This window comes from Ahaetulla prasina, chromosome 1 (assembly GCF_028640845.1).
Source record: "Ahaetulla prasina isolate Xishuangbanna chromosome 1, ASM2864084v1, whole genome shotgun sequence".
Classification (NCBI taxonomy): Eukaryota; Metazoa; Chordata; class Lepidosauria; order Squamata; family Colubridae; genus Ahaetulla; species Ahaetulla prasina.
Window position 1 is genome coordinate 258,155,367 of NC_080539.1, and position 21,297 is coordinate 258,176,663.

General features: G+C 39.8%; 1 protein-coding gene across 7 annotated transcripts in view; it reads right to left on the bottom strand.

Moving 5' to 3' along the window:
• Positions 1 to 1,085: 1,085 nt before the first annotated feature.
• LOC131184568 (NACHT, LRR and PYD domains-containing protein 3-like) overlaps positions 1,086 to 21,297 on the bottom strand; it is a 54,278-nt gene continuing 34,066 nt past the window's right edge. For 6 of the 7 annotated variants that reach the window (XM_058156064.1, XM_058156036.1, XM_058156055.1 and 3 more), the window contains 6 exons: positions 21,034 to 21,204; positions 16,373 to 16,534; positions 16,020 to 16,190; positions 15,661 to 15,831; positions 5,962 to 6,150; positions 1,086 to 1,906 (listed from right to left, as the gene is read on the bottom strand). In XM_058156064.1, coding sequence (XP_058012047.1) covers positions 1,837 to 1,906; positions 5,962 to 6,150; positions 15,661 to 15,831; positions 16,020 to 16,190; positions 16,373 to 16,534; positions 21,034 to 21,204 — 934 coding nt within the window. In that variant the 3' untranslated portion in view covers positions 1,086 to 1,836. The remainder of the gene's footprint in view (positions 1,907 to 5,961; positions 6,151 to 15,660; positions 15,832 to 16,019; positions 16,191 to 16,372; positions 16,535 to 21,033; positions 21,205 to 21,297) is intronic. The other variant, XM_058156046.1, reaches the window with a different exon arrangement.

Here is a 21,297-nt window from a genome sequence, read left to right on the forward strand (position 1 = left end):
CCTTCCATGTGAGGAAAGAAACAACAACCCTCAAGTGTTCAGAGAAAAGATTGCACCAGTTCCACTACTTCATCAGGGAACTTGTGGGGGAAATAAGGGGGGAAGAATGAAAGTAAATTAAAGGTTGAATGATCCATGCCCAAAATGGCCATGCAGCAACCATTAACCTAGAAGAGGGACCATTCCTGCCACTACATTCAGTGGGTGCCTGAAGGGCAAGAGTTGCCCAGGTGAAAGAAAAACAGAAGCAGCAAACTGGGAAGCACTTCTGGAGCTGGAAGAAGCCAGAAGGGACTTTATTTCATCTTGAAGCAGGAAGGTGTAGGATAATTTCATACTAGGAGCCCTGGTGGTGCAGTAGTTAGAATGCAGTAATACAAGCTAATTCGGCCCACAGGCGGGAGTTCGATCCTGACTGGCTAAAGGTTGACTTAGCCATCCATCCTTCTATGGTTGGTAAAATAAGGACCCAGATTGTTGGGAGCAATATAAACTGCTCAGAGTGCTATAAAGCACTATGGAACATTACATAAATCTAAGTGCTATTGATGTAGCTATCTCATCCACTTCTGTGGTTGGGGTATTAATACCTGAGTTGCATATCTGGCCATGCAGATCAACCCTTTCTGACATAAGGATACTATCACATTATCTGAATGGCTGCTTAGCTACTTTCTTCCCAAATTTCACTGGTTCTCCCTTTGGATTTCCACTGACAGCAGACTGCTTACCAACATTGAACTCCTAAACTTCACTCCATTATTTGACCCTTTGCTCATTTGGCTTTCTCTATTTTAAAATCTTGTATCAGCAACAATGGTATAAATGTCCTTCTAAATGCTTCATTCATGTGACTAGCTTTGTTGACACCAGCTTTTTAACTGGAATTTCAGCAATCCTTTGAGAGTAAAACCATACAAATGGAAATAAAAGAAAATAATGCTGCACCACAAAAGCAAAAAATACAACTGCTATGAATCCTGATGGATGGGTGAGTTTGTAGAGAGCAAAAACAAGAAAGAATGTGATTGAAAGAGATTATTAAATAAGCGCAACAATGATAACACTAACTTCCAAAGCTGGATCATACTTCTCTTTATTCTCTTAAAATAAAACGTGTTACTCTATTGATCCATTACAACACAGATATGACAGTAATAATGTGACAGTAATTTGACAGTAATAATGTGAAAAAATTACAAACAATTACAATGTATATAAGAATATATAAGATTGTTTATAGTTCATTTTACTAATTTGAATAAATTCTTGTGAGTGTTAGATGTCTCTATGGCTATATGATAAATCATATAAATCAGGAAAGTGGAGTCCTTGGAGCTCTTTGAACTTGATTTTTTTGGCAGACATTTCATTACTTAACTAGGTAGCATCTTCAGTGCTAGATGCCGAAACATCTGCAAGTAAACAACCAACCACAGAGATCACAAGGACTCCACAGTTTAACCCTGAGCTATAAATATTCTCTTTGATTGCAAACAAAATAGTTTCAATCTACGTGGTCACTAGTAGTTGTTAATGGCATCTAATCAATCAATCAATCAATCAATATTTCCTTCCCTTATTCAGATTTCAAAGGAGGATATTTCACAATGTTAAAAAAATGATGTATTGTCCATATTTCCATGAAAAAGTTTGTGTGCTTATTCTTGTAGCATTTTTCAGTTGCAAAGAGAGAAAAGTCTTTAGTTCAAATTATAGTTGCAGAAAGGAGTTCTTCAGAATTTCACTTGAAATATATTAAATTACAACTCTTCCTGACCATATTCTTAATAGAAAAAAAAATAGATCAAGCAAACAAGCATGAAGAAAAAGGATTCAGGAGGCTGTAGTCGTATGCTCCACGACCATCCATTCTCCATCTTGTATAATATATTTTCCATTCAAGCTGTAATGAAAAAAAATCATTTTGATTCAAGAGAAAAAGTTTACTACTAGAAAACTTCAAGGAATACTTTGGTTTAAGGCTCTATAATAAACTTTTAGGGCAAATCAAGGAAGTAAAAAAGTATGAAAGAAAATAGGAGTTTAAGAGTGATGTCATCAAATTTAAAAAGAAAAATGGAATAGTGACCCAATAAATGTGTTACTGTTTTGATATAGGCATTTTATATACTTTATGTGGTGCTGGAAAGTTTTTTTTTAATTTGCAATGTTATCTGTTTACCTGAATTAAATTTTGTATTTTAGACTTACAGTTATTTGTTACTGTTACTGTTAGTCTCCAATTCAAAAAATTGAGATTGACTTGTTCTGGATCAGGCTAAACTACATCACACATGTTTTGCTTTCAAACAGAATGAATGAGAGATCCTTACTTTGTCTTAGCTTAATTAAAATTGCTTCCAGGGTTCCCCAATCTGCTCAATATTTGGGGTTTGTAAGAGTCTGAAGCAAAATCCAAGGCTGGCTATTGGAAGACCCAATTCTACAACCAAAGATGTTTGGACAGGAGCATGAACAGAATATGCCAAGCACTGAAAATATTATCTGTGATATTTGGTAAAGATTATAATGTACCGAATGGATTTAATATTTCAAGTTATCACACTTTTACACATCTCCTCTTGTATCCATTTAATCAAATCTTATCTAAATATGATTAAGACTAGATCATGGGTGTCAAATTCGCCACATCATATGGCTGTCATGTGACATTTCATGATGTTTTCTCATTCGTGTAGCTGGGGTGGGCATGGCTTGCGCATGACGCACCTGGCCCACAGGCCACCACTTTGACACCTCTGGTCTAGATCCAATCCTGCACATACTTAAGGCAAGTTGCTCTGCATGATTTTGTTAGGAGGAAGTTCTGGGTTCAAGTCTGGGATAGGTCACAAATAAGCGTGACAACTTTTTGAAATGAAAGATGGTTTATTCAATAGTGTAGCTTATCATACGGGTGTCCAGGAGTGAAAAGGTTCAGGGTAGTAATATAAGCTGGAATGTATATTTGAAGTCTGTTGGGAAGAAATGACGTTTCCCCTGAAGGGTGTGATAATTGCCTAGGTGTTGACTGAAGAGTTTGATGTTAAGGAAGAAATTTGTTATCTGTGTCTAAGGGATTTTAATGTCTGGAGTGGGCTAGTTTTCTTATGATTAAGAAATCGGTAAATACAACTTAGGCTAAAAAGCTTAAGTATTGGTGTCTTTTGCAACACTGTGTTTCCTTCATAACATTTTCAATTGGATGATGGGGGTAGATGGGTTATTTGCATGTGGAATGGATGGTGAGGAGTGGCAAGAATGGCATTTCCCCTGTTTCTGTTCTAAATTCCCCACACTTTGTAAATTATTAGACAGAAATGATTTGGATCTCATGCAATCATCAGCATATTTCTCTGATATTTTTAAGGTATCCATTTTTTAAATAGCAGAATAGTGTTGTGTTCATCCAATATGCTAACTACAGTATATACAATGCATTCAGAAAGCATTCAGACCCCCTTCACTTTTATCAATTTTGTTATGCTGCAGCCTGATTCTACTGTTGTTGAAATTCATCTTTTTCTCATGAAAGTACCCCATAATGACAAAGGGAAAACAGAATTTTAGAAATGTCTATAAATTTATTAAAAAGAAAAAAACTGAAATGCCACATTAGTATTTCAGTCGGTACTTTGTTGAAGCACCTTTGGCAGCAATTATAGCCTTGAGTCTTTTTGGATATGACACAACACCTGGATTGGGGGATTTTCTGCAATTCTTCCTTGCAAATCCTCTCAAGCTCAGTGAAGTTGGATGGCGACTGTCAATGGCAGCCATTTTCAGGTCCCTCCAGCGATGTTCAATGGAGTTCAAATCAAGGTTCTGGCTGGGCCACTCTAGGACATTAACAGAGTTGCCCCTAAGCCACTCCTGTATTGCCTTGGCTGTGTGCTTAGGATCATTGTCATGTTGGAAAGCGAATCTTTAGCCCAATCTGAGGTCCTGAGCAGAACAGGTTTTCATTGAGGATATCCCTGTACTTTGCTCCATTCAGCTTTCCCTCAGTCTGATGAGTTTTCCAGTCCCTGCTGCTGAAAAATATATCCACAGCATGATGCTGCCACCATCATGCTTCTCTGTTAGGATGATATTGAGCAGGTGATGAGCAGTGCCTGGTTTCCACCAGACATAACATTTAAAATTGAAGCCAAACAGTTCAAACTTGGTTTCATTAGACTAGGGAATCTTGTTCCTCACAGTCTGAGAATCCTTCAAGTGTTTGGGGTTTTTTGCAAATTCCAAGAAGGCTTTCATGTGTTTTGCACTGAGGAGAGGCTTCTATCTAGCCACTCTACCATAAAGCCCAGATTGATGGAAGGCTGCAGTGATGTCCCATCTCCACACAGGATCTCTGGAGCTCAGTCAGTGTGACCATTGGGTTCTTGGTCATCTCTCTTACGAAGGCCCTTCTCCCCCGATTGCTCAGTTTGACTGGGTGACCAGCTCTTGGAAAAGTCCTGGTTGTGCCAAACTTCTTCCATTTGAGAATTATGGAGGTCACTCTTAAGAACTTTCAGTGCAGTGGAAATTTTATTGTAGCCTTCCCCAGATTTGTGCCTATAATAATCCTGTGTCTGAGCTCTGCAGGCAGTTCTTTCGACCCCCCCATGGCTTTTGCTCTGCTACTGTATGCACTGTCAGCTGTGAGACCTTCTATAGAGAGGTGTTTGCCTTTCCAAATCATGTCCAATCATTTTAATTAACCACAGGTGGACTCCAATCAGATGTAGAAACATGGCAGCAACTATCAAGAGAAATGGGAGGCACCAGAGCTAAATTTCACATGTTGTTGCAAAGGGTCTGAATACTTATGCCAAAGTGATATTTCAGTTTTTTCTTTTTAATAAATTTACACACATTTCTAAAAATCAGTTTTCAGTTTCTTGTTATGGGCACTGAGAGTAGATGAGAAAAGAAACTGTGGAATCAGGCTGCAACGTAACAAAATTGACAAAAGTGAAGAGTGTCTGAATACTTTCTGAATGCACTGTATATATCTTGAAAAGATTTGTGAAAAATAAACTTGCCGGTAATCAGATCTATTCTTTGGACTTTAGAAAACTAATTTCCACAAACCCAACAAAGCTCAATAACTAAAGAGTCAAAAGATCAGGTTTAGAGTGTTTGGAGATCCTGAACACTGTAATAGCAGAACTGACCCAATCAGATACAAGATTGGAAGACTGAAATCTTCTCTTTAGCAGTTTTCTTGCTCTATATACTAGCTTACAACCCTTCCATTCTATATGTTAGTTCTTATAGTGCCTTCTATACAGCACTACATCATTCCTCCCCAATCAGTCCTCTAACAGGTCAGTGTGTTGGAGAAGGTACTGGATAAAGTTAGAGGGAGATCCCCACCCCCATTCATCAATGACCCCACAGTATATTTTAATACTTTATGAAGAGCAACACCTGCCAGTCTCATTACTTACTGTAGGTTTGTTGATTTGTTTGTTTATGACTAGCCATCTTATGTAGCACAACTCTAGGCAGCTCATTACAATAGTAAAAACCAAAGCTAAGCAAAATCAAAACATGGAAATCAGGCTATCACATATCATGCCAGCACATTTTTCAGCGATTCTATGAGAGAAAGGATACAATTGTGATAATTTTGCTGCGGGATCAGAAGGTTTTAATTACTACCACAGCAATTCAATTATTATATCTTATGTTTCTGCAAGAAATAGATTAAAAATATCATTCTCAATAAAAACAAGAAAAAAAGTTAATAAGTTTCTCTTAAACAAGTAGATGGAATACTACTTGTTTATACTACATGGAATAAGTGAATAAATTCTCATTAACAAGGAAAATATAAGTTCAAAATATCAGAAGTAAAGTATTTCACTTCATTTGATTTAAATTAAAATGTCTGCATAATAAACAAAACCTAAGAAATCATATGAACAATATAGAAATCAAACAGAAAAGAATAAACTGATGGTTTACCATAGCTCCTTTAAGTTATGCCGTGAGTGTTTTAGTTCTTCACAGAGCAGGTTCGTATCATAGTCACTAATGCAGTCACCGTGCAAATACAATTCTTGTAGGTTCCGGTTTATCTTTGCAATTTTTGCAATCTGTCTTCCAAAGGACAAAGAGTGCCCACAGAGTACTTTTAAGTACTCTCCATTAACCCTACAAAGAAAGGTGAGAATATTTACAGATAGATCTTTAAAAACATCTATGAACAGATGTCTTGAAGAACCTGGAAGGAATTTCATTATTTGTAGTCACCCTGGATATGTTTACAAAAGAGATCAATTATCAAGAGATAATTGTACACCTCTAACTGAAAATTTTGTTCACCTACATAAATCACTCTCCATGTTTGACCCCTTTGTTGCAGGAAAAAACGAGACCCAAATCTCAGAATCAAAGGTAGCTGTATTTTATTTGCGCAAACAAAACAGATCCAGATTGATATAGCCAAAGCCAAATCTGAACAGTGTCCTTATGGACAAACAAGCATTCTTATACTTTTCACAAACTAGAAAAAACACCGAAATACATCATATCAGCATCATCTCAGCATTGATCAGTTACTGGCTCTTGCTTCTTGTCACTGAGCTAAAGCAGCTTAGACATCTTGCCCCCCACCCCACAGGATGCGGTTACAGATTTCCGGCTAGCGTTTCTTACTTTGTTTCTTACTTTGCAGCATAACTCATGTGGTTACTTCGATACTGACATAATGTGTGAAATCGTGGTTTGCCCTTTTCCATTGCCCTCACCTCTTTCTGTTATTTAAAGAACAATCTGTTTTTAACCTACCTTTTGCCCTCTGCTTCACCCTCACACAATGCTTGTTAACATTTGGGGTTGCACCAAGAGTTATAGCTGATTGCACACAGTTGGGGTTGCACACAGTTATAGCTGATTGGTGGAAGACTGCTGGCTCCTGCATGAGGCAATTTAAGCTGTGATTGGCTGCTGTGGGTATAAAGGGGGAGCTTCCCTGTTTTCTGTGATTTACCTCATGGAGCTCCTCTTTGCCTGACTATCTTGTTTGCTGTAAAATAGATGTAAAATGTATATATATTTATTTATCTAAATAAATAAATAAATAAATAAATAAATAAATGCATTTATTTATATAAAACCACAAGTTCGTGACAGCATCACTGACTTCATTTAGACACCTGCTGCACAATTCCCTGACAAGCTATGGACTCAGAAGTGCCCTGAAGCACCAGTAGTAATTTTCTCTGAGGTAACAGTTTCTTCATGAACCTGAGGGAGGTTGAGGACAATTGATCTGTAAAGACATCACAATGCTATCTGTTATAGAAACAGTTTGTCTTAATAAGACAAATTATCCCTCATGAAGACTAAAGCTGGATGTCAGGGTTCCAAGTAACACCCCCAACTAAAGAAGTTGAGACTGAAAGCAGCTAAATAACTCTCACAAGATCACTTTATAGATGAAGGCTAAAGTATGAAGAAAGTCTGTCAGATCACCTCCACTTTATGAGGAAAACCTTCCTTGAATTAGAAGAGCGAGAAATGGTGTTTTCAGAAGCACACAAAGCAAGCTGCACTGGCTGCCTGTGGTCTTTCGGGTGCACTTCAAGGTGTTGGTTACCACCTTTAAAGCGCTCCATGGCTTAGGACCGGGTTACTTACGGGACCGCCTTCTGCCACCATTTGCCTCCCATTGACCCGTGCGCTCTCACAGGGAGGGACTCCTCAGGGTACCGTCAGCCAAGCAATGTCAGCTGGCAGCCCCCATGGGAAGGGCCTTCTCTGTGGGGGCTCCCACCCTCTGGAACGAACTTCCCCCAGGACTTCGTCAACTTCCTGACCTTCGGACCTTTCGCTGCGAGCTGAAGACATATTTATTTATTCGCGCTGGACTGGCATAGAATTTTAGATGTTTTTATTCGGTTTTAATTTTATTTAGTGGGTTTTATTGTTTTAAATACATTTTAACTTGGGGCCATATCTAATAAGTTTTTTAATTATTGTTTTATCTTGTATTTATTCATTGCTGTTTTATCTGGCTGTGAACCGCCCTGAGTCCTTCGGGAGAAGGGCGGTATAAAAATTTAATTAAATAAATAAATAAATAAAATAAATAAAATATGTTGTGCTAGAGTTCCCTTGATAATACTTAGGATCTAGGACATTTAGTTATGGATCCTTGACCACACCTCCTTCACCCCCTGCCCCTCCCCCCGCCTCAGACCATTTACAGTCAGCTTTCTTCCTCTGCCGGCCCTCCCTGCTCATTCTCCATGGCTAGTGGATCCCTGGCCCTTTGTCCTTCTCCATTCGCCCAGACACCATTTGACCTGGGCCTTTGGCTGCCTGAGATAAATAGCCCCGAGGCAACTGGGTGACAGGCAGAAGCAATGGTGCTGCAGGGCCAGCATGTGATTGGTGATGGGTGATCGCAGGAGCTGTCATAAAGAATAAAAGGATTTGTGTGCAAGGTTTGAAGCTGAACAATTTACAAACTATGAAAGATGTATTACTAGCAGATGCAGGAATGAGTAAACTGTATTGGGGTGAGCATTTTGAACTGCCAATTTTTTAATCAATAATCTATGAAGTTCAGCAATTAATTAAACTCCATATTACATGTTACTGTATATGGAAGAAAACCATCTTTGGCACATTTAAGAATCTTTGGCAGCAGTGCATGGGCGCATATTCCCAGAACAAGTAGGAGGAAAGGCAGCCAAAGGCAAGGAAACTGAAATTTATAGGTTATCAATCAGAATCAAGGGCATATAGATTTACAGATGGACATAAAAATGTTATTATTTGACAATTTGCAAATTTTTCAGAACATGGGAATTGGAAAAAGGTATGTGACAGATTGATTAAGAGGTTCTATGAAAAGAATCCTCATAAACCACAGGGGGATCCTGGACGTGGCAGGGTAGGTTAGATTTTAATTAATCTTATATGGTTAACTAAACTAAATCAGCTAGCTGTACCTGATCACACTTGTAAATGGGTCATAAGCTTCCTAACACACAGGAAGCAGCAGGTAAGCAAAATCACATCAGATATCTGTACAATTAGCACAGAAGCCCCCCAAGGCTGTGTGTTCTCTCCATTTCTCTTCTCTCTATACACCAATGATGGGACCTCAAAAGATCCCTCTGTTAAAATACTAAAGTTTACAGGTGATAAAACAGTGATTGGTCTCATTTGAGACAATGGCGAATCTGCATACAGGCAGGAGGTTGAACATATTTTCTGTAATCTTGATTGCAGAAAATGTGACTTCAGTAACAGAGTTGTTAATGCTTGGAATACACTACCTGACTCTGTGGTCTCTTCTCAAAGTCCCCAAAGTTTTAGCCAAAAACTGTCTACTATTGACTTCACCCCTTTCCTAAGAGGTCTATAAGGTGCATGCATAAGAGCATAAACTTGCCTACCGTTCCTGTCCTACTGTTTCCTTTCATTATATACGATTTATATAGTTATTGCATGCTTATACTCATATATATACTTATATGTTGTTTAGATATTTCATGCTTATGCTTATGTATGCTGTTATGACAAATAAAATAAATAAATAAAATAAATAAATAAACTACCCTTGTAGTGCAACCAGAACAATCTTGAACTAAATACACTCATAACCATAGAAATGGTGCTTTCACCAGCAGAAACCTTCAAGTTTCTAGGTTCTATCATATCACAAGACTTAAAATGGACACCCAACATCAAAAATGTCATCAAAAAAGCACAACAAAGAATGTTCTTTCTGTACCAACTCAGAAAGCTCAAACTGCCCAAAGAGCTGCTGATTCTGATCTACAGAGGAATTATTGAGTCTGTCATCTGCACCGCTATAACTGTCTGGTTTGGTTCTGCAACCCAACAAGACAGATACAGACTTCAGAGGATAATTAGAACTGCAGAAAATACAATTGCTACCAACCTGCCTTCCATTGAGGACCTGTATACTGCACAAGTCAAAAAGAGGGCTGTGAAAATATCTACAGACCCTTCACATCCTGGACATAATTTTTTCCAACTTCTACCCTCAAAACCGGCACTGCCAGAACAACAAGACACAAGGACAGGTTTTTCCCGAATGCAATCACTCTGCTAAACAACTAATTCCCACAACACTGTCAAATTATTTACTAAGACTATATTACTATTATTCTTCTCATCCTTCCTAGTACCAATCTCTTCCCATAATTACGTGGTTATGACTATAACCATGTTGCTTGTATCTTTACAAATTATATTGTTTTATTTGTTTCCTAGTATGATTTGATTGCTTATTAGTAACCTATGACTAACACTAAGTGTTGTATCTTATGATTTTTGAGGAATGTATTTTATTTTATTTTTCGTTATGTACACTGAGAGCATATACACCAAAGACAAATTCCTTGTGTGTCCAATCACACTTGGCCAATAAAGAATTCTATTCTATTCTATGGTTATGTCTTTGCAAGAAGTTCTTGAAGGGGGGCAGCTTGTTGACCCTGAAAATGACATTTGTGTAGCCATATTTTATTGTAGCCTTTGTATTCATTTTTTTTTCTATTAGTTTATGTTTGTAGTAATTGCTTTTAGAACTATTTCAGGCTCGCCAATTTCTACTGCTGTAAGGGGGGTTGAAAAGATAATAGAGGAATGTTGTGTCTGGGTGACATTCCTTTCCTGTGGGAAGAAAGAAGATGCCTGCAGCTGGTTGAAGATGGAGTTTGGAATCACCGGGGTGTTGGTGTTGGGCTGAAACTTGATTTGAGATTGGGACTCAGGGGGGAAGTTTCAAACTTTTGCTTTTATTGGGTGTAATTCCAGATCCAGTTCAGAGTCAGAATTACACCAAGTCCTTGCCAATTTAATGTGTACCTAATAAAATGGATTTGAAAAGGAAGATGGATGCCTTGGAGTTTAGTTTTTGGGATATGTTAGTTGGAGATTTGACTCTATGTGCCAATACTAAAATTTTAATGTCTGTTAGTCAGTGGTCTCCAATAGATGAAAACTGACACAGGAAAGTTGAACAAAAATCTGGGAGAGTGTCAGGGTCTGAGGGTAGCTCAGAGCAATACTTGGAGACTGAGATTCCAGTGAAACAGGATCAATTTATTTCAAGGAAGTCTGAAAGACCAAACAAAGGTGTTCCTCCAGAAAGATTTACAATTGATTAGGTGAAGGTATGTGGCATTTTTTGTGAGCTTTGAAATTACTGGGATATGTTGAATTTCCGTACGGCAGAACAAAAGAAATGTAAAGAGAAATAAAGAACTATTTAGGAATAGAAATAAAGAAACTACAAGAAGGATGGTATGTCCTAAGTCAAAAGAAGAAAATACATAATTGTTGAAGGATTTGGATATTGAAGTGAAAAGAGCTATACAGTTTTGAAGACAGCATGAAATGTATACAGATGGCAAAAGATGAGAGAGTAAAAACCAGAAGCAAACATATTGACAAAAAATATTGTAATGTCAGGGAAACAATGAAAAAAATGTAATACACTAATTTATTATCAGAAGATAATTTGACTGACCTCATAACAAAGCAATTGGGTGTACAGAAACAAGGATCTTATGAAACAACTTGGTTTAAATACGGTAAAGCTATAAATTGGAGGGGTGTTAAGATATTTAAATTTAAATTTAGTAGCTGGATCAATAGGTCAAAACACACAGTTACAGCTGATTGGTGGAAGAGACCTGGCTCCTCTGTGAGGTAATCTAAGCTGTGATTGGTTGTTGTGGGTGTTAAGTTTTCCTGTTTTTCCATCCTTTTCCTCTGTGTGCTCTGTGATTTACAGTACCTCATGTTGTTCCTGTTTGCCTGACTAACTTGTTTTGTTTGCTGTAAATATAGATGTAAAATATATTTATTTATATAAAACTACACGTTCATGTCAGCTTTATTAGGACACCTGCTGTGCAATTTCCTGACAGTGCTTCTATTTCTTCCTCATCCTTAACATGGACAAACAACTCTAACTCTCTCGGTGACTGTTTTCCCCCAGTCCCTCAGCAAGATCCCTACAGTGGCTCTTTGATAGACACTTAACAAAGCCGGAATTAGAATAACATCTTTGAAAAGAAACATGAACTCTACTCTTAAAGCGCCCATAAAAAATATGATTACCGTATATACTCGAGTATAAGCCGATCCGAATATAAGCCGAGGCACCTAATTTTACCACAAAAACTGGGAAAAACTATTGACTCGAGTATAAGCCGAGGGTGGGAAATGAGGCAGCTACTGGTCAATGTAAAAAATAAAGATAGAGCCAAGTAAAATAACATGAATATTTATTTGAACGAAAAACAATAAAAGTGCAAAAGGGGGAAGGAGGATTCCCAGCTTTAGAAAATTTAGAACTACGCCGCCTTTGGTATGACCTGAGCATAGCTCATAAAATTATCTGCTACAATGTACTTCCTATCAATGACTACTTCAGCTTCAACCACAACAATACACGAGAACACAATAGATTCAAACTTAAAGTGAACCTCTCCAATCTAGATTGCAGAAAATGTGACTTCAGTAACAGAGTTGTTAATGCCTGGAATGTGCTACCTGACTCTGGTCTCTTCCCAAAATCCCCAAAGCCTTAACCAAAGACTATCTAGTATTGACCTCACCCCATTCCTAAGAGGTCTGTAAGGCGTGCATAAGAGCACCAGCGTGCCTACCGTCCCTGTCCTAATGTTCCCTTTAGTTGTATTCCTTTTATGTATTCAATTCATGCTTATATTTATATAATTATTTAATATGTATTTGACAAAATAAAATGAATGAATGAATGAATAGAATAGAATAGAATAGAATTTTTATTGGCTAAGTGTGATTGGACACACAAGGAATGAATGAATGAATGAATGAGTGAGTGAGTTACTTCAACAACATTGTCTCACAGAAATTGACAATACAACTGCAAGCATGAAAATGAGTCCTCCTTTAGCTTCCAAGGGACCAGGGTGCCTCTGAAGGTCAGTGCTCTAAGCACTAAGAACCCAGCACAAATCTAAGCCTGTATGCACACCAATAGTGAAAATACCCTGCACAGTGTCTCTTGGCAGAAGGTTAATTTTCATAGGCGTTGGGGTGGCTCTTTTTTTTTTTGGCAGGGCAATAAGGATCTCTAATATCATTAAACCCAAGTGTGAGGAAAAAGACAGCAGCTAAAATGTTAAGGCCAGTTGTGTGACCTTCTCCAATACAGTTGGCCTGGCTGTTTGCCAAAACTTAAAACACCCTCCCATCCCCCCCTCCCTGCTAAAGCTTCTTTCTTAAAACAATTGTGGTCTTTGCCTTTCATGTCGCTCAACCTTTCACCTGCCAGGTTCCTAGCCCTTCACCCTTGACCCACTGCTGTGTTTGCTTAGCATTGTGCCAATCGACTTTAGAAGTCTGTGTGTGTGTGTGTGTGTGTGTGTGTGAGAGAGAGAGAGAGAGAGAGAGGGAGGGAGGGAGTGCAAAAGGGGGAAGGAGGATTCCCAGCTCTAAACAAAGGAAATCCCGGAATGCCAGCCGAAGGCGGTGCTCGCGTTCCTCCTCCCTTGCTCAAAAGCCCCAATAACCTTCACCAGCAAGGCAGACCCCACGGGAAGGAAGGGGGCAGGCTGACTCACCGAGCATCTGGCTGAAGAGCAGCTGCTCCAGGTCGCCCAGCACGGTGAAGCACGGAGGAGAAGAAAGAATGAAAGAAGGGAGGCGGCCCTCCTTTCTCTCTCTCTTCCAGCGCCCGAACAGAAGGGGACTAGGCGCACACACGCCCAGCTTCTGAAGCACGGAGGAGAAGAAAGAATGAAAGAAGGGAGGAACGGCCTCCTTTCTCTCTCTCTCTCTTCCAGCGCCGGAACAGAAGGGGACTAGGCGCACACACGCCCAGCTTCTGAAGCACGGAGGAAGAAAGAATGAAAGAAGGGAGGAACGGCCTCCTTTCTCTCTCTCTCTCTTCCAACGGGAAAACGCTCTTTCGCTTGGGAGAGGAGGGAGGGAGGGAGGAGGTTGGCTTGCTTATTCAACCCTTCCGGCTAGCCATCCAGCCCTTCCCAGAAGAAGGCGAGGAGTTTTGGGCGGCGACCTTTTGCTAGAAAGCAGCGGCTGCCCCAACACCACCAGTTGGGGCGGAGCCGGTGAGCTGCAGTAACTCCCGCCAGGCTATGCATTGGCGCTGGGAAGCCCTGGCGGTGCAGTCCTTCTCGGCTGAGGAGGAGGGTTTCCCGACCGCACTTCGCCCGCGAGAGCCACCCCAAAGGCCAGAAGAAAAGGTCATTCCATCGAGTAATGGGCGAAGGCTCCTTCCTCTCCCGCCTTACCCATGCTGTGCGAGCCCGGCTGGGCTGCAACCCCGCCGCCGCTCCTTCCTCAGCCTCCGGGCTCGCGCCTAGCAGCCGCCAAGCTCAGGCCGGACTCGGCAGCTCCCCATCAGCACTCGCACGGCGCGATTCGGGCAGGAGGTCGGGCTCGCTCCGTGGCGGTGGCGGCGGCGCGGCGGCGGCGGCGGCGCCACCGCCACAGAGCGAGCCCGACTCCTCCTGCCGAATCGCGCCGTGCGAGTGCTGATGGGGAGCTGCCTTACCCATGCTGTGCGAGCCCGGCTGGGCTGCAACCCCGCCGCCGCTCCTTCCTCAGCCTCCCGGGCTCGCGCCTAGCAGCCGCCAAGCTCAGGCGGACTCGGCAGCTCCCCATCAGCACTCGCACGCGCGATTCGGGCAGGAGGAGTCGGGCTCGCTCCGTGGCGGTGGCGGCGGCGGCGGCGGCGGCGGCGGCACCGCCACAGAGCGAGCCCGACCTCCTGCCCGAATCGCGCCGCGGCGAGTGCTGATGAGCTGCCTTACCCATGCTGTGCGAGCCCGGCTGGGCTGCAACCCCGCCGCCGCTCCTTCCTCAGCCTCCGGGCTCGCGCTCTAGCAGCCGCCAAGCTCAGGCGGACTCGGCAGCTCCCCATCAGCACTCGCACGGCGCGATTCGGGCAGGAGGAGTCGGGCTCGCTCCGTGGCGGTGGCGGCGGGCGACTCCTCCTGCCCGAATCGCGCCGTGCGAGTGCTGATGGGGAGCTGCCGAGTCCGGCCTGAGCTTGGCGGCTGCTAGAGCGCGAGCCCCGGGAGGCTGAGGAAGGAGCGGCGGCGGCGGGGTTGCAGCCCAGCCGGGCTCGCACAGCATGGGTAAGGCGGGAGAGGAAGGAGCCTTCGCTCCATTACTCCGATGGAATGACCTTTTCTTCTGGCCTTTGGGGTGGCTCTCGCGGCGGCGGGCTCGCGCGGGCGGGGAACCCCCCCCCCCCTCAGCCGAGAAGGCTGGCGGCTCCCCTGCCCAGCCCTCTCACTGCACCACCAGGGCTTCCCCGCGCCAATGCACAGCCCGCCAAGTTTGCGCCGTCCGCCCACCAGACACGGGAATGGGGGCCGGCCTGGGGGCGACAAATCCCGCGAGACCTCGGCGGGCCCGCTCCCCGTCCCTCCCATGGGAGTCCGTTCGGTACCCCCTCCTGTGCGGGGGTCGAGCGTGAACTCGAGTATAAGCCGAGGGGACGTTTTTCAGCACAAAAAACGTGCTGAAAAACTCGGCTTATACTCGAGTATATACGGTATATAGTATATTAAAATTGCTTCCCTGTGGATATATTTCCAGAACAGAATCATTTAAGAGAAATAACATAAATCAAATTAAAAAACACTGCTTACTCACCGTAGTACTTTTAATTTACAGTCTCGATGTTTGAGACCTTTACAAAGCACTTCCATTACTTCATTAATATTGTTGATGGGAAACAACTCTAACTCTTTCAATGTCCGATGTTTCCTGAATACATCTGAAAGATAACTGCTGAAATAATCAGTCAGAAACGTTCCACCAAGTCTGTAAGGAAAAGTGCAAAATACTACAATTATTTCTTGAAAAGCAAGCATGGATTGTGTTTCGTAGAAATTGAAGAGAATGGGATTATATATGGCAAATGTCTTCACTCCCTGGCTATATTTCTGAAAGACAAAAACACAAGAGAAAGTAACATATATCAAACTGAAAAGGAAACACTGATCACTCACCCTACTTTTATTATATTACAGTTTGGATGTTTAAGCCCGTCACATAACATTTGCACTGCTCTGTTATTTGTGTTTTGGGATAATAAATCCAACTCTGTCAATCTTGTTTCTTCCTTGAGTATTTTGGCAAAAGATGCACAGAAGGATTCTTTCAAGAACTCTCCCTCAAGCCTGTAGCAAAAAGTACAAAATATTACGATTATTCCTTCAAAACCAAGCGTGGACTGTATTCTTATATGAATTGCAGAGTATGGGTATATATGGCAAATGATGCCTCTCCCTGGATATATTTCCAGAGCACAAACAGTCAAGAGAAAGTACATCAAATGAACAAAGAAACAGTGATCACTCACCTTAGTTTTTCTATTTTACAGTCTGGATGTTGGAGTCCTTCACACAGTATTTCCTCTACTTCTTCATCTAGACTGTAGAGAAATAACTGTAATTCTGTTAATCTCTTAAGTACTCCTAAGAAATCACTGCTGGATGACGTGGACAGAAATCCTTCATGAATACTGCAGAAAAGAGCACACACACACACACACACACACAAATAAAATTATTTAATTTACACAATACAGAGTAACAGAATTGGAAGGACACTTGGAAGTCTTCTACTTCGACTAACTCTCAGCAGAGATCCTATGCCATTCTGTACAAATGACTGTCCAATCTCTTTAAAAACCTCCATTGATGGAGCACCCACAATTTCTGGAGGCAAGCATTTTCACTTATTAATTGTTCTCACTGTCAGGAAATTTCTTCTTAGTTCTAGTTTGAATCTCTCTTTAATAACCCTCTACCTGTTACTTTTTGTCCTTCCTTGAAGTGCTTTGGAGAATAGATTGATGCCCATTTCTCTTTGACTGCCTCTCAAATATTGGAAGATTACTGTCATGCCACCCTAGTCAGTGTATTCTTGCCTGCTTTTCTGCTGCCAGCAACTGGCTGTTTCAGAGTGCACAGTTTTACTACAAGAGACAACCCAGGAGCAATAACAGCAAACAGAGGTTTGTAATAAATAGTGGTTTTATCTACAAAAGAATATATACTATACGTACAACCCAATAAAAGAGATGAATAAGGTTAGATCTTCTTAATCAACATTTATTGTTACTGGATCTGAAACAGAAGGAAGTTTTTTCTGCCTCTCATGGGAATGCCTGAACAAATTCATAACTTAAGTGATGTAACAGAAATGATTAAATGGTTTAATGATGAGAAAGTAGACTTCTCTAAAGGAATTGATAAGATTTACAGAATAAATTCAGCATATGCAGATCCAATTTATAAGAAAATCTATTGAAGAGCAAGTAATTCAGAAACATTACCATCAGAGATTCAACATTTTTGGAAAATAGGTGCAAATATTCAGAGAAATTCCAATTACAATATTAAGGAAACACAAAGAATATTTTTTTCCTGACAGATCTTCTGAAACAAAATAATATTCCCTTTCGCATGGATGAGCTGGAAGGGGTTATCTTTATCTTTATGGTTGAACAAGGTACTTTTATGGTTACAACAATGTAACGACAAACAGGTTGCATTAATCTTTTTGAATCCAGAAAAAGCTTTTGACAATTTGAACTGGGCCTTTATTTTTAAAGCAATGGAAAAGATAGATTTTGGATTGGGCTTTATAGAGGGTCTGAAGGCCATCTATACACTCCAGAAAGCTTGAATCATGGTGAATGGAAACTTTACAAAACCAGTTGCAATCCAGAAGGGAACAAGACAGGGGTGTATCTATTGTCCCCTTTATTTATTGTTGTAGTGTTGGAACTGTTGAATAGAGATATTAAACAGGCTAACAGAGCAAAAGGACTACAAATTAAAGTACATAATTACAAATTAAATGCATTTGCTGATGACTTGGTATTGATTGTGGAGAACCCTCTAGAGAACATTGAACATGTTATGAGGAAGATTAAAATGTTTGGAGAAATAGCAGATATAAGAATAAATAAATCAAAGACGACAATACTGACTAAGAACATAAAGGTGGAAGATCAGAATAAATTGAAATTTAACACTGGTTTTAAAGTTGTGAAAAAGTACAGTGCTTGGTGGTGACTCTTACTGAGGAAAATTCTAGGCTTTACAAAAATAATTATGCTAAAATGTGGAAGGAGATAAAATTGGATTTAAATAAATAGCAAAAATTATATTTGTCATTAATGGGAACCATTTCAGTAATTAAAATGAATGCACTATCTAGAATGTTATTCTATTTCAGACTATACCAATATTGATTAGAGACTCTACTTTGAAACAGCGCAAAAAGATATATCTAAGTTTACTGGGCAAAATAAAAAAAACCAAGAATTAAATATAAACTGCTACAAAATTCTAAAGATAGAGGAGGTCTGGGTATGCCAGATCTTAGATTATATTATGATGCTTGTCATCTGGTATGGCTAAAAGATTGGATAAGTTTAAAAAATTCAAGGCTGTTAGACCTTGAAGGTTTTGATTTGAGATTTGGGTGGCTTGCCTATCTGTGGTATGACAAAGTAAAAGTTAATCTTGGCTTTCAGATTCAGGTTATTAGGCAATTGATTGTACGTGTGTGGTGGAAGAATAAAAGAAGATTAGCTGATAAAGTGCCACTTTTGCTATCACTTCATAAAGCACTACATAAAGCAGAGATGATTTCGGAATGTAAATGAATGACATATCGAGATTTATTGATATTTGAAAACGAGAGATTTAAGATAAACATAATAGAACAACAATAAGTGAAGGATTTGCTTGTGATTGGTTTAATTATTATAAATTTTTGAAAGATTTAAACTTGATAAAAAAGTTTTGCTTTCATAGGAGCTAAGTAAGAATTGGACATTAATTTATGTTTATGTTAATTTAGAACACTTGAGTTCTAAAGTATATAAAATGCTACTCAAGATGATCTAGAAGATGAATATGTTAAAGACTGTATGGTTATCCTTAACCCCTCATAGACTGGCAAAAATGTAGAAAGGGATTCAAATAAGTGCTGGAAATGTAGTTAAAATCCAGGTTCATTTTATCATGTGATGGTCTTGCAAATATGTGAAAACTCACTGGCTAAACATAACAATGACAATGAAAAATATATTTAAGATACAAATAAATAAGGGCCTCTGGTGGCTCAGCAGACTAAGTCTGTCTGTTATTAAAAGCAGCTGCTTGCAATTACTGCAGGTTCAAGACCCACCAGGCCCAAGGTTGACTCAGCCTTCCATCCTTTATAAGGTAGGTAAAATGAGGACCCAGATTGTTGGGGGCAATAAAAGTTGACTTTGTATATAATATACAAATGGATGAAGACTATTGCTTAACATAGTGTAAGCCGCCCTGAGTCTTCGGAGAAGGACGGGATATAAATTCAAATAAATAAATAAATATTAATGAAATCCAAAGCTTTTCTTTTTGGTACAATGGATAAGTCAATTGAAAAACAATTTGGAATGCTATTCCTTCACATGGTGACGACTGCAAGGATTGTACTTGCCAAACACTGGAAAGAAGAAAAGATGCGGACTGCTGAAGAATGGATTTTGAAAATGACCGAATTAGCAGAGATGGCAAAATTAACTGCTTTGATTAGAGATAATGGACTAGACAGCTGAAATCATTTGTGGTCTTGCTATATGCTAAATATAAATAAATATATATGCTAAATATAAACAAAAATAACAGTTGGCTAACAGGGAGATTTGAGGATTAGTGTAATGTTTAGCTCAACCTGTTGACTGCTTTTTATTCTTTATACAACACACACACACACAAACGTTTGTAAAAGGAGAGGAGAATTTATTGCTTTTTCTTTTCTTCCAGCACTCAACCAGGGTGGATCCTACATTTTATAGGTTAAATTTAATTAACCACATTTTCTTTCTTTTTTGTACACTATTTTTTCTTTTTGTTGTTGTTAGGGTTGAATGTAGTTTCATTTTGTTTCATTTTGTTTGTTTTACTGTTCTGTATGATAAAACAATAAATTGAAATTAAAAAAATGTTCTGCATTCTCTGATTGGATGTTCGCTTTTCATTGGGAGTACAGAAGAAAACACCACCTCTATGGGTCATCTCTATGGGTTTCCTATTTACCAGCTCATAGTTTCTTGATATGGTTTTTAGGCTCTTTGTCATATCATTCATCCCCACATGAATGAGGAGAAAAGAATAATAATCTCTAGACTTAATTATTTTAGTAAGCCCCTCTGTCACATCTTTGATTTTTGCTTCTGAGGTACAGCAAACTACTTTAGATAGACTGTCTGATCTACAAAGTGCTAGTTCAGTTGCCCTGAGCAGTGAGTTGCTTATTAGACTAGACTAGAATTCTTTATTGGCCAAGTGTGATTGGACACACAAGGAATTTGTCTTTGGTGCATATGTTCTCAGTATACATAAAGAAAAATAAAATAGAATACATTCATCAAGAATCATAAGATACAACACTTAGTGATAGTCATAGGTTATTAATAAGCAATCAAATCATACTAGGAAGCAAATAAAACAATATAAATTGTAAAGACACAACTATTTTTTCCCCTTAAGGAAGCTGGTCTACTTTTTTTTCTGCAATTGCTTTGATGAGGTTCCTTCTCCAGGTGTCTGCACATGTTCTTCTAAGAGGAGGGGATGGAATTGTTTAGTTCCAGTGAGGCTGGATTAGATTTGATTTGTTTCCTTTGTTGAGTGATATGTTGCCATTGGTCTATCTTTAAAGGTTCGTTTTTTTATTAGTTAATTGTTCCTTATGGTGTTCAATTTGGTTGCAATATTTTTCCTTTAATTGGAGTTCCTCATTTTGTTTTTTAAGTTTCAGTGGCTAGACTTGTCTCTAGTCCCTTTGCTTTTTCCTCCATTGTTTGTTCCTTACTGTGTTTAGTATTACAGGAACTGAAGAGACGATGGTTACAGTATATAGGGCAACTGATCTGCCTGTCCCTGGATATATTTTCAGAAGAGAAACAGTCAAGAGAAATCATATCAAACTAAAAAAGAAACAATGATCACTTACCATAATTTTTTCATTTTACAGTGTGGGTGTTGAAGCGCCGCACACAGGATCTCCACCATTCTGTAATCTGAAGATTGGACCCACAACCATAACTTTGTCAATCTCTGGTTTTTCCTGAGTACTTCTGCAAGATGCCAGCTGCAAGATTCATTCAAGCATTTTCCAAAAAGCCTGCATGTATGAATCCCCCAAAATTACTATTATTTCTTGGAAAATAAACATAAATAATAGTCTTGAAGGAACTGAAGAGAATATGGAGAATAT